The sequence below is a fragment of the Colobus angolensis genome, unplaced genomic scaffold (assembly GCF_000951035.1).
Source record: "Colobus angolensis palliatus isolate OR3802 unplaced genomic scaffold, Cang.pa_1.0 Scaffold253, whole genome shotgun sequence".
NCBI classification, from domain to species: Eukaryota; Metazoa; Chordata; class Mammalia; order Primates; family Cercopithecidae; genus Colobus; species Colobus angolensis.
Genome location: NW_012115744.1, coordinates 1,873,254 through 1,885,269, shown reverse-complemented (window position 1 = coordinate 1,885,269; position 12,016 = coordinate 1,873,254). Strand labels below are relative to the sequence as shown.

Here is a 12,016-nt window from a genome sequence, read left to right as displayed (position 1 = left end):
GGATGAGCTCAGGGATTCAAATTCCCAGCTCAAGCACTGTATAAATGACCTGAAAGCTTAGATATCTACTCGGAAGGAGTCCCTTGTCTCCTGTAGCTCCAAGACCAGGACTGGCGAAAACGAAACCCTGTGAGTGACTGACTTACAACAAAAATTGAATTGCCAGCCTCCACTTTTAAAGTGCTTTCTGTTAAAGTGAGGGCATTGATAGGTAAAGAATGGGATCCTGAAAGTTGGAATAGAGACGTATGGGAAGATCCTGATAAAGGTGGAAACATTGAGACACTAATTTCTGCTGAGTTTTCTTTTCCAGTAGAAGCAGACTCTCCACCCCCATCTGAAGGGATAAACTTTGTGTTGCCTGAGGATACTGTAATGGCCTCCCCTGAGGCAGTTGCCATGCAAGACAATATTGCTTCTCCTCAGGACTCACCCTTACCACCCTTCTTTGGTTCTAGACCAGGTTCCATAAGACCCCTAAAAGTGAGGTACAAAATGTAACCCACGAGGAGGCACACCACATTCCGAAAGAACTACTTGAGTTTTCTAATATATATAGATAGAAATGCAGGGAATATGTGTTAGAATTGATATTAGAAGTGTGGGGTAATGGTGAAAGGAATAAAAAGTTGGATCAGGCTGAATTTATTGATATAGGCTTACTAAGCAGAGATTCTGTGTTTAAGGTTGCAATTCAGGAAGCTAGAAATGGGTGCAACAGTTTATTTAGTTACTTGGCTGAAACATAGACCAAAAGGTAGCATAGACCAAAAGATCTTGAACTGTAAGATCTGCCTTGATTTACAGTAGAAATGAACTCAAAGGCTTAGGGACACTAGAAGGAATGTCTAAGGAATTGAATTAGAAGGAATTTGTTATTTAAGACCTTCTTACCCACCATGGGCAGGTCCAAAGGGCACACCTTGTACCTTGACCATGAAGAATACCTTTGTGAGGGGAGCCTCAGCATACTAGAAGAGCTCTGGCATTGCTCTTCTCTGTAGGCCAGACCGTACAGTGGGAACCGCAGCTGCTGAATTGGGAAACATAAATGCAATGGAAGTAATGAGATCCCAAGGACAGCAGAGACCAAGTGCAGGCACTCAACCAACAAAGGCAAGGTAGGTGCAGTTACTCTAACAGACAGCAGAGCCAAGGCAGCACTCAGAATAGTCAGGCTCCTGTGGATCTATAGTGTTGGCTACTTGATCATGACATTCCTAGAAGTGAAACTGATAGGAAACCTACTAAATTGCTGTTGACTTATATAAGCAGGAAAGTTCAAGGACAAGTGAACAAAAATCTAATTTGAATCACAAAAGCAGAGGGTCTTGGCATCTCAATCAATTCTCAGGCCAGTTTATAGACCCAGAACCCCTGGAATGAAGGGGAGGCTGGGCCTCCTTGAGAAAGGACCCCAGTACACTGTTGAAAATATTTCTCCCAGTCTTCTCCAAAGGGACCTAGAGGCTTTCACCAGGGCAATTGTAGATTGAGGGAAAGGAAGTAATCAGACCTTTCAGGAACTACAGGGTACTGGCTCTGAACTGACATTGATCAGTTCAGAAGCAATATTGCATTCCCAGAGATGGCAGAAATTAGTGCCACCATCAAGGACTTGAAAGATGCAGGAGTGGTAATTCTCACCACATCCCCATTGAACTCTGCTATTTGGCCTGTGCAGAAGACAGACGGATCTTGGAGAATAACAGTGAATTATTATAAGCTTAATGGAGTGGTGACTCCAATTGCAGCTGCTGTGCCAGATATGGTTTCATTACCTGAGCAAATGAACAGACCTCCTGGTCCTGGGCTGCACCTATCAGTCTGTCCCTGTCCCACATCAGTCTGGCTGCTCCTCTTGATGAGTTTGAGTGCTGAGTTTACAGACCAGCCCTATGGGCATGGCAGAGAGGATGGCAGCCTGGCAGCTGTGGGGTTGGAGGGTTAAACAGGAGACCCAAGATAGGGAGCTGGAGCTCCAGGAAAAATCAGAATGTCAGGGAGGCCTCCAGCCCCACAGATGAGAGAAGCAGCCTCCAAGAGGTGGCCTGGGGCAAGGAGAAGTGTGGGCTTTCACCCCGACAAAGAGCAGAGGGAGTCCAGGGGACAGGGCTGGAGGCAGCCAACAGACCAGGACGGAATCCCCTGGGATGGGCAAGGTGCCAGGAAAGATGTGGAGGGGAGGAAAGCAGCAATCAATAGGGTGCTCAAGAATTAGGAGGGGCAGCGTTGGGCACACCAAGCAGGGCACAGTGTTAAGGAAGAAGAGCTCTGAGGAGCAGAAAAGAGAGCTGCAATCAGGGCTCAGTCATGGAAACAGAAGTGACAAAAGGATGCTGGGAGCCCTGTGGAAGAAGGAGGCTAGCAGGAAGGGAGGGCAAGCAAGGGAAAGGCTAGGGAGCAAAACAAGGAAGCACTCTGTCTTGTGTTTAAGAGGAAAGAAACCCTGTTCCTATTTATAAGTTGAACGGAAGGGACAAACCAAACCAAGAGGAAGAGGCTAAGGACCCTGGGGAGGTTGGGGACTAATGGAGAGGTGGGACACAGGAATGCCCAGCCTGCCCGGGCAGAGGAGGAAGGTCCCAATGCCACTGGGAAGTGGAAACCCTGCGGCAGCTGGGGCAAGATCTAGGGTAATTGGGACAAGGGGCTCTGCGGACCCAAAACACTATCTTGATATCACAAAAGCACAAAATGTATAAGGAAGGTGAGGGTGAAGGACAAAGGGATTTCAGAAACAAAGATAATACCACCAAATAAACATCCACAGAGAGAACAGTATTTCCATGCAGAATATTTATTGTAAATGTTTCCATTATAGACACGTGTTTAACAACATATCCAGTGTACATTTTAACCGGTGGCAACATCACCACAGGTTTTGATTACATAATCAACACCTTAACTTTTCCTACACATGTATATCAAATGTGAATGGTGGAATACACAAGTTAACCGTCCTCCATTAAACTACCTGAAAAATGACTCCCTCTTACTTCATTTTGCATTTTCTAGGCAGTATTTTTCCATGCTCTTTAAAACCAGACGCAGGAGCTTTGGAAGAGCAGAAATGCAATTACTTACATACAATATGATGAGACGTGTTTCATGATATACAAGTTGACATAGTACAAGTTATTAACATAGTACAAGTGTTTACTGTGTAGAAAAAATAAACTTACAGTGAATAAATAAACTAACAGCTTTATATATCAAGTTATATATGGAGTATAAAAAGTAATTATATATATACATATACATATATATAAGTGTGTGTGTTCTACAGTATAAATATACTATATACTTAAATATTTCACGTGACAGAACATTATTTCATCTGTTTTCAGTTTTGTACATTAAAATACGTCTGGCAGTTGGGGTCTCCCCTGATCTCTGGAGACCCTGGGATCCTCTTCCCATTCCAAGGGTAGACGCACCAGCAGAGCCTCTCCTCTCCAGCCAGGGATGTCTCACACTGCAAAGACAAGACCAAGGTCAAAAGCAGCAGATGACAAGCTGACAGGGGAATGTAGAGCCATAGCTGGCTCTTTTTTCAGTGCAGCCAAGCACTGCAGAGCCAAGCCAATAGTCCTGGCTGTGGAACCAGCTGCCAATGATGCCGGCAAATCTCACACCCTCCTGGTTCTCATGATAAAATAGAGACAGCGACTGAGTGGCACATGCAATAATGACTTCTCGCGTGTGTTAAACAGCACAGCATGTGCATAGCTGTCTGCTTCATAGCCCAATGTCAGGGGAGCCCAACCCAGAGGAAACATGTATCATGTGTACCCCACTGTTCATTGCCTGTGAAGCAGGGCCTAGTCCTCAGTTTCTCTCAATAAAATCTACAGAACCTGTACTTCACTGAGGCCTAAAGCATTCCTCAGCATGAAATCTTGGTCTGTTTGATTATTATCTGGCAAGCCACAAAAATGTTGTTGTGTTTTATTAGACAGTTCAGAGAGAAAATAGTGTAAAAGCTGTACAAATAGATGCTTGCTTTTCTATGTTAAGTATGTTCCCTTACTCTTTTGTATAAGTGAGGAACCTGAGATCCAAGCATTATGGGGCCTAGGAAAGTCTTCCATAGCTATTGGCTTGCTGAGTGATGGAGCTCAGGCTTAGCCCCAGGGCCCCTGGTCCAGTGCAGGTTTTCCTCCTCTGGCGGTGACACATTGACCTGTTCAATGGGCTATCTTCGCCTACATGTTCCAGGTTCCCAGAGGGGTGGATCTGGCTCAAGACAACCAGTTCTGGTGTCTACTTTGGAGGGGACATTCTTTGCCATGGATGACCATGGCTTGGCAGGAATATAGGGCAGGAGTCCCTTTCACACTGACGACACACACTGGCAAGGCCACCTACCTGTCTGCTGTGATAAAATCCATTCTTGTTGCAGTTTGGCAGGTAAAATTTGGAAATTTCTTCTCCTGATGTCTCCTGTGCCTTGGATAAACTCTCTACGACTCTGTAGAGTTCTATTCGGCAGGGCTCCTAAGAGAATAACTTTACATTAGGATATCTAACAAGACACAGTGAATTATCAGCTTAGACAATGACAGATGGAAGAGGTTTTGTAGAAGCAGGAGTGGCCCTATGATCTGGCCATGGGGACCTGCGACTAGGTGTCATGTGATGTGCTCCTGCTGGGCCTCTTTTTCCCGCCTGTGGTTCATCTGTCTTGAGTTGTTCAGACAAAGAACAAGAACACCATTCTCTCCGTCACCAAACACTCTCTCAACACCTGCACAGAGACATCCCCAGGCAAGAACCTCACCAACACCACAAAACTCTTCCCAGCTCCTCCTGCCACCTACTGAACACTTTTGGCACCTGCCGTCTGGTTAGAAGAAGAGTGGGCATAGCTCTTAATTAAGAATTTAGCAGAAGAGATTTCTAGATTTTGAATAACTTTCCTCTGCAATCTACAAGGTTATTTTACATAAACTAAATCAAGTGAGGATTAAGGCATTCATTTGGATAATTTAAGAATTAACTTTCCTCCATTTATCATTATTCTCAGATTAAATTCCAAAGTATTAAGAAAATGGTTTAATCCTCCCTTTTTCTGGGTGGGCATGTTTGAGGAAGTAATTTTTTTTCTCAAATCAAGTCACTCCGACTTTGATTCTCTGTCGCCCTCAAGTGGTAGAATTCAAAACAGACATTAATTAAGATAATGGGGAGTTGATGTTTGGGAAGATGAAAATTCTGAAGGTAGATATTGGTGGTGGTTGCAGAATAACGTGCATTACTTATTGTTACTTAATGCCACAGAAATCTATGCTTTAAAATAGTTAATGATGTATATTACTTAATGCCATAGAAACCTATGCTTCAAAATAGTTAAAACAGTAAATTTTATGTCTATTTTATGACAATTTTTTAAAGGGAAGCAAATGATACAATGGAGGTGAAAGCAGTCAGGGCCTTGTACTAAGTTTTGGAACAATGTAATTCAATGTTCTGACACTCTTATTGAGAGGAGTTCAGAGACATGAAGTAACCTATTATCAGGAACTACATTTTCTTTGCATCCAGTAGGCATCTCTCCTCAAAGTCCTTGTGTTCACAGCTTGAGAAAGTTTAGCTGAGAAATGGCCACTAGGTTTGGGGGGAAAGCATTTCTTTCCAGGACATCAGGACCAGGAAGGAGTGGACCAGGTCTGCTTGTCACAGCCGACTCAAGCTACAGCCTCTGACAGGAGAGTTCCCACCACCCACCTGCTGGGCCTCACCTTCCATTTTTTGATGTTAGTGACATGGAGAGCCTTCGAGCCGTCATAGGTACTGATGGCATCCCAAAGAATGGAATGATCCTCTTCAGAAGGGGCCATCAGATGGAAATTATCCAGGAGCTCCTCCTCAGTGATCTCTGTGCTCTCTGGGCTTTCAGGGCTCCCTGCCTCTGGAAAGGAAACATTGCAGACCCCATATGCCCTCTCAAAGCATCTGTACCTCCGGGCCCCCACGAGATCACTTCCTTCCCTCAAAACCAGTCTGGGTCATGAGGATGGCCACATTCCTTAACCTGATTTTCACTGACTCTCACTGTAAAGGACCTTGTAATGGTTTCCAGGAAGAGGAATGACAACAGCAATGCCAGCTCTGTTCCTGACAATAGTAAGTTCTGGGGACTGGCAAGGATGCCCCACGTTTCTGCTTTTAAAGCAGCAAGGGAGCAGAGCAACAAACGCATTTGCTGAGGCTGAGAACAACCCTAAAGAAACCAGGATTAGAGTTCAATTCCTAACCGCATTAGTGGGGAGCCTTGTAACCTCAGCTTCCCCATCCTTAAAATAGGGATTTTACTAATATCCCTGAATGAATGGTACAGTTCATCTAGAAGAGGAATCTAGAATGCAGCTCTCCTGACCCAAAGTACTACCCTCTGCTATTTTGGGACCCCTGCCTTCCCACATCCTAAGGGACTTCTCTGCAACAACGCCAACCCACCCTCGTGCCAAGAGGATCTTGCAGATAGAGTCCAAAGGTGCATGAACAGAATCAGAAAACCGGCTATAAGGGACCCCCTGTGGAAATTCCTCTCCTTGAGGATCAGTGAGAGGACTCCCTTTCATTTCCTCTAAAGGGCAGAGAATCGCAGGAAAACCCTGTTCCCTCCTTGGAAGGGTCACTGACTCTCACACACTCACTCTAACACCCTATCAGGGTATGGAAGTCCTGATTCCTCCCAGAATGGCACAGGACGTGCAAGCAGCCCAGATGGGGAGATAGGGGCTGGAGTAGAGAAAGAGGCATTTCCTCCACTTCCCACTACAAACAAATGCCTGCTTAAATCCAGGAAAGAACCTGATTGTCATGTTCTTAGGGGGCAACATACACATCAAACATTGTTTTTCTATGGCAATGAATGGAAGTGAAGCTTTTAGCCTCAACTCTCACATTATGTTCTGTAAACATCTGGGTAGCACATACTGTATCCAGGACGTATATTACAAAGGACATTCCAAACACCTCCTGGGGAGGCCAGCAGGAGGGATTCCCTTCTTAGGCCTTCCCCGGATGCTCCAGCCACTGGGGCTGCCCACGTGCTGGCAAGGAGACTGGTGGGGGGACCCAGGGTGGCAGCCCAACTGCGGAGGCAGCCCCACCGCCTCCCTCTACTCTTGCTGTCTGGGTATCTAAAGATCACTGGGCTACGAGGGCCAAGTGCGAGCTTCCTCCTTGAGTCTCCACTAAGCTATGTTTGCCCTGGAACATCTTCCTTCTTTTCCCAGGGCACGTCCTGCCAAGACCATGCAATGATCGGTCTCCACTCCAAGCTCCTTCCCCACCTACGTGCTCTAGTTTCAAGCTCTAATTGTGGACAAGCCCCTGCCCGGCTCCAGCCCCGCCCAGCAGTTAGGGGAGTGGGGACCGGAGGTGCCTGTGGACAAGGAGGTGCTGGGGCAGGGGCGGGCTGTGGTACCTGCAGCCTCGGTATTGGGAGCGGAGGCGTCAGACTCCTGCACGCAGGCGCCTTGGCCGCGGGTGAGGGCGTGCAGGGGTTGCTGCTCCCCCGGCAGAGCGCGGCAACTGAGTCCCCGGGCGCAGCGTGCAGTGGCCACGCCGCACGCGGCGCCCAGAGGCAGGGCGCACATCGGGCAGCACCCGCAGCCGGCGGACCGGGTGACCTCCGAGCACGAGGCGGGTACCGGCGGGCAGAGAGCGAGCTTCTCGGGGGAGCAAGGCGCGCACTGCCACGGAGCGCCGGCTGTCACGCCGACCTGGACAGTCAGCAGGAGCAGTACCAGCCAGACGCGAGCAACGGGGACCTCTGACATCTCCAGGCGCGGGCAGCAGACAGGAGCCGAGGCTCTCTGGGCTGGTGGCGGCGGGCGGTGGCCCATACTCTGGACAAGTGACAGTGGAGCGGTGGCCAGTGCTCTCTGGGAGGGTGGCGGCGGCGCGGCGGCAGATGCTCGCTGGATGGGATGGCGGTGGCCGATGCTCGCTGGACACAGCGCGCGCCTTATAAAGGGCACAGTCCGCGCCACTTGCACCAGGAGGTTAATGATTGGCAGCGCGGCACGCTAGGAGCTGAGTGTTCAAAATAAGTTTGTTTTGCTAGTGCGCCCAAGGCCCTACGCAAACCGCAGGTGGGAGGAGGGTAAACGGTTTTGATTTCATACTGTTTGTCCTGTTGTTAGGGGGTTCAGGCCCTGAGTTAAAGTCCAGTTCTAACAAGTGCTCAGCTGGGAGGGGGATGGCGTTTGTTTTTGTTAAAACGACAGTCCAGGCCCAGCTGGTCAGGCTCTTTAATTGACACAGAAAAAGCCCTAGAGATCTCCTGCAAAGCGTCTCCTGCAAAAATCAAAAACTCCTGGGTAACACCAGCCCACCCAGCAGTTCTCAAATGCAGAAACCAAGGTCCCATGTGAGGAAAGGCGAGATGGGGTTAGAATCTGGGTCTCTGCAAGCCCTAGCAGGTTATCTGTGAAAAAGCCCAGAATTGCTTCTCTTTCTGCAGGAAAAAGCCTCCAACCTGCAAAAAAACAAAAACAAAAACAAAACAAAACAAAAAAAACACAGTTCATCCTAGGGCTCTGCCAAGCTCCCCAATCTCACTCTACCTCCAAGAGCCTTTCTCCTCTTTGGAGGGGCAGTGAAGAAGGTCTAACAAGGCCTTGTCAGCAGTGGAGCCAGGATCCCAGGGCACCTGTGACTTTCAGGCACAGGCCAGATATTTATCAGTAGCAAATGCAATGGTTTTCTCTTTAGTTAAAATTCTCATTTATTGGATATTCTCTTTCACAGGAAAGAAGTCACAAGAAAAAAATCCTTCAGCGAAAGTTAGAATCACGCTTATCTCCAGGAGTTGCAGGCTCCCCCTGTGACTCCCTCCATGGCCTTCCAGGGGAGAGCTGTGATCAGGGAGCATGCCACGCTCTAGGCCTGCCCCTTGGCCTCTCCTGTGATCCCCAAACCCCACATTTTCCCACCCACCTGGCACCATCTTTGCCTCCCATTCCAGGCACAGGCTCTGGGCTACCCTACCTCCAGGCCTGGGCCTCCTGTTGTCCCTTCAGATTCTTTAGGAGTGGTGTTGCCAAACTGGGAAATTGGAGGTGGCTTGTCCAGCCCCTTGCTTTATAGAGGAGAACACTGAGGCCAGAGAAGGAAGGATATTGCCAGGTCAAAGTCACAGAGGCTGTAATAGTTCATCCTGAACTAGAATTCACTTTTCTGATGCCCACACAGTCCTGCTTACCGTAAGCAAGCCCTAAGTAACTGCCTTTCTCTGTAATCTGGCTAAAACACTCTAAAACAGTAGAGCATTGCTGAATCACCTCAAGCGACGGTCATTCTTACATTCAAGGAAATGATCCCTGCTGTGCCCTTCAGGAAATGTAAGGGCAGGTGAAAATAATAACTGTCCTGAAATTCTGAAGCTGGAGCTAGACTGGTCTGCTCTAACAATGCCACCCTCAGCTGTTTATCCTACAGATGATGAGACAGACGTGAGAGATCATTTTGAACTTATGTGAAAAAATGCACAAGCCAATCCCTATCCTGAAGCCATACTGCAAACAACCTAAATGCCCATCTCTAGGTGCTGGATACATAAATCCTGGGGCATCCTTCCACTGGAAGATAGAGAGCTATCAACAAGAAGAAGCAACTCTGATTTTCTGATAGGGAAAAAATCTCTAAAATTCAAGTAAAGTGATTCAAAAGTAAAATCTCCTAGCTAAGTACAAATAAGAAAGTACAGAGTGTGGTACTGTTTGTGTACAATAAAAGTAAGATGAATGTATGCAACTGATTCTACATTTATTGAATGTTTGGGGAGGAATACATAAATTGATAGCAATGCCTTCTTGTGGGTGGTGGTGAAAAATGTGACTGAGGGACAGACTGGTTTTCCTTGCATACCCTTTCTTAACCCTCCGAATTTGTAGATATACTTACACTGTCTATTACACTATCAATCTAAAGAATAACCAAGGAGCCGGGTGCAGTAGCTCACACCCATAATCCCAACACTTTGGGAGGCCGAGGTGGGCAGATCACCAGAGATCAGGAATTCGAGACCAGACTGACTGACATGGCAAAACCCCATCTCTACTAAAAATACAAAAATTACCCAGGCGTGGTGGCAGGCACCTGTAATCCCAGCTACTCAGGAGGCTGAGGCAGAAGAATCGCTTAAACTCAGGAGGCAGAGGTTGCAGTGAGCCAAGATCGAGCCATTACACTCCAGCTTGGGAGACAAGAGCGGGACTCTGACTCAAAAATTAAAAATAAAAAAATAACCGAGTTGAAATTAATTGATGACCTCCTTTTCTCACCACTTTCCTGTTTCTGTGGCTTGGGAAGTGACTTGGATTTGCCAAGCTGGCTTTTGTTCTACCTCTAAAGTCTCCAAAGAGTGATGGCCCCAGCATCTCCTGCAAAAATCAAAATAAGGTCAGTGAGGTCATTGCAGTTGGAAGTTTATGATTATTTGTCATTATTTCTTTACAGAGCAGAGTTTGGCATTTGGTAAAGGAACTGACCAACAGTTTTGAATTTTTTTGACATTTTTAGGGTAGATCCCTAAGCAATTTGATTTCCAGAAGAAGAATGTGTGCTCTGGATTTTCTCTCTGACTTCCTCAGTTTGCAATCTGTGCCCACACCTGAAATGTTTTCTTAATGAAACACATGAAAGAGGCAATTCTTTGGTAAATATCTGGAGGCCACCTGCCGCGTGCCAGGCAGTGTACTCAGCCCTGGATTGTTGTGCACTTGCTCAGCATTCATCCTACCCATCCTCCCTGAGGTCTTACTTCTCCTGCATGTAGTGAAAATTCGTCCCCTCAAGGATCGATTTCCCAAATGTTTTCCTTGCTTGCTTCATAGCAACAGCAAACCAAACAGCCCCCAAATCTAGACAGAGCTTTCCTCCTACTCCTGACCTTCTGTCAACACAGATGGAGCCAGGCCCCTCCCTACAGGCCTGTGTAAGGCGTCTGTCTATCCGTCCATCCTGTGTGGGAGTGAGCAGCCCTGCCCTGGCAGGTCAGAGTCACAGCTGATGATGTGACTGCTCACACAGCCATTTCTGGGAACATTCGTGAATCCCCAAGCCCCACTGCCCCCTGGCAGGGGTCACAGCCTGGCCTGCCTTTCTCTGTAATCTTTGGTGCTCCCAGTGCTGACTCATGGCTGGTTGGAGAGGCTGGGGAAGCCTGACCCTAACCCCATGACTTTGGTCTTGCTGTTCTTAGTGCCTGAACTTCCATCACCCTATTATGCTCATCAAGTCCATGGTCTCTTCCATCCATTCCGGAAACTCTTTCTTGCAGGAATCTATCCTGATAGCCCCCACCTCCTACAGCTGCCACCTCAGAATGAATAGCTATTCCTTCCAGCTTCTCCATCTCAAGCTCCCAAGCTTCTGTCTGCATTGTTTTCCTCACCCAACAGTGACCGCAGTGGAGTGGAGGAGAGGTACTCTTCCAATGTGGGGCAGGTACTGAGCTAGGTGTGAGGGAAAGGGGTGATGGAATGCCCTACACTGAGCCACAGTCTTGCCCCCATCTAGCAAGAGGATGGTCTGTCAAGGGCGGGCTACTTACAACCTACCTAGGATAAGTGAGGTGGGAAGAGACAGTAGATCTATTTGTGTCTGGGTATGTCTCCATAAGCTGCTGGCCATGGCTGGTCTTGGAGGGCAAGTGGCCTTCCCCCAAGCAGCAAAGGAATGGGGTGTTCAATGTGGGAGAATAGATATGACGGTGGAGTGACGGCAGACAGCTGGGAAGAGTGCAGTGTGTTCAGGGAAGAGCCAGTAGTTCTACCTGCTGGGAGCTGGAATAACAGGCAGGGAGTGGCAGGGGAGCAGGCACGAAGAGGCCTGGAGGCTGTGCAAAGGGGTTTAGACTCCTCGTTAAGGGAGCAGGCCACCACCACAGGGGTATAAGCAAGCTAAGGGAGTGGACATCCTTAGAAAGGAAGTTCTGAGTCAGGCACAGTGGCTCCTGCCTATAATTCCAACACTGAGAGGCTGACATGGGAGAATC

General features: G+C 47.7%; 1 protein-coding gene across 1 annotated transcript; it reads right to left on the bottom strand.

The window, feature by feature from the left end:
* Nucleotides 1-2,777: 2,777 nt before the first annotated feature.
* On the bottom strand, nt 2,778-8,121 carry IGFBP1 (insulin-like growth factor binding protein 1). The gene is made up of 4 exons (XM_011946794.1): nt 7,439-8,121; nt 5,745-5,914; nt 4,372-4,500; nt 2,778-3,478 (listed from the first exon to the last, which is right to left on the bottom strand). The coding sequence occupies exons 1-4, from the start codon at nt 7,857-7,859 to the stop codon at nt 3,347-3,349; spliced, it is 852 nt and encodes a 283-aa protein (XP_011802184.1). The 5' UTR covers nt 7,860-8,121; the 3' UTR covers nt 2,778-3,346.
* Between the last annotated feature and the right edge of the window lie 3,895 nt (nt 8,122-12,016).

What these genes read in the sequence shown, in the direction of transcription:
- IGFBP1 (XM_011946794.1), bottom strand. Translation starts at nt 7,859, where the DNA reads ATGGGCCACCGCCCGCCGCCACCAGCCCAGAGAGCCTCGGCTCCTGTC. An exon ending in TCCCAATACCGAGGCTGCAG is followed by an intron (nt 5,915 to 7,438) that starts GTACCACAGCCC and finishes TTTCCTTTCCAG; the next exon opens with AGGCAGGGAGCCCTGAAAGC. An exon ending in CTAACATCAAAAAATGGAAG is followed by an intron (nt 4,501 to 5,744) that starts GTGAGGCCCAGC and finishes TTATTCTCTTAG; the next exon opens with GAGCCCTGCCGAATAGAACT.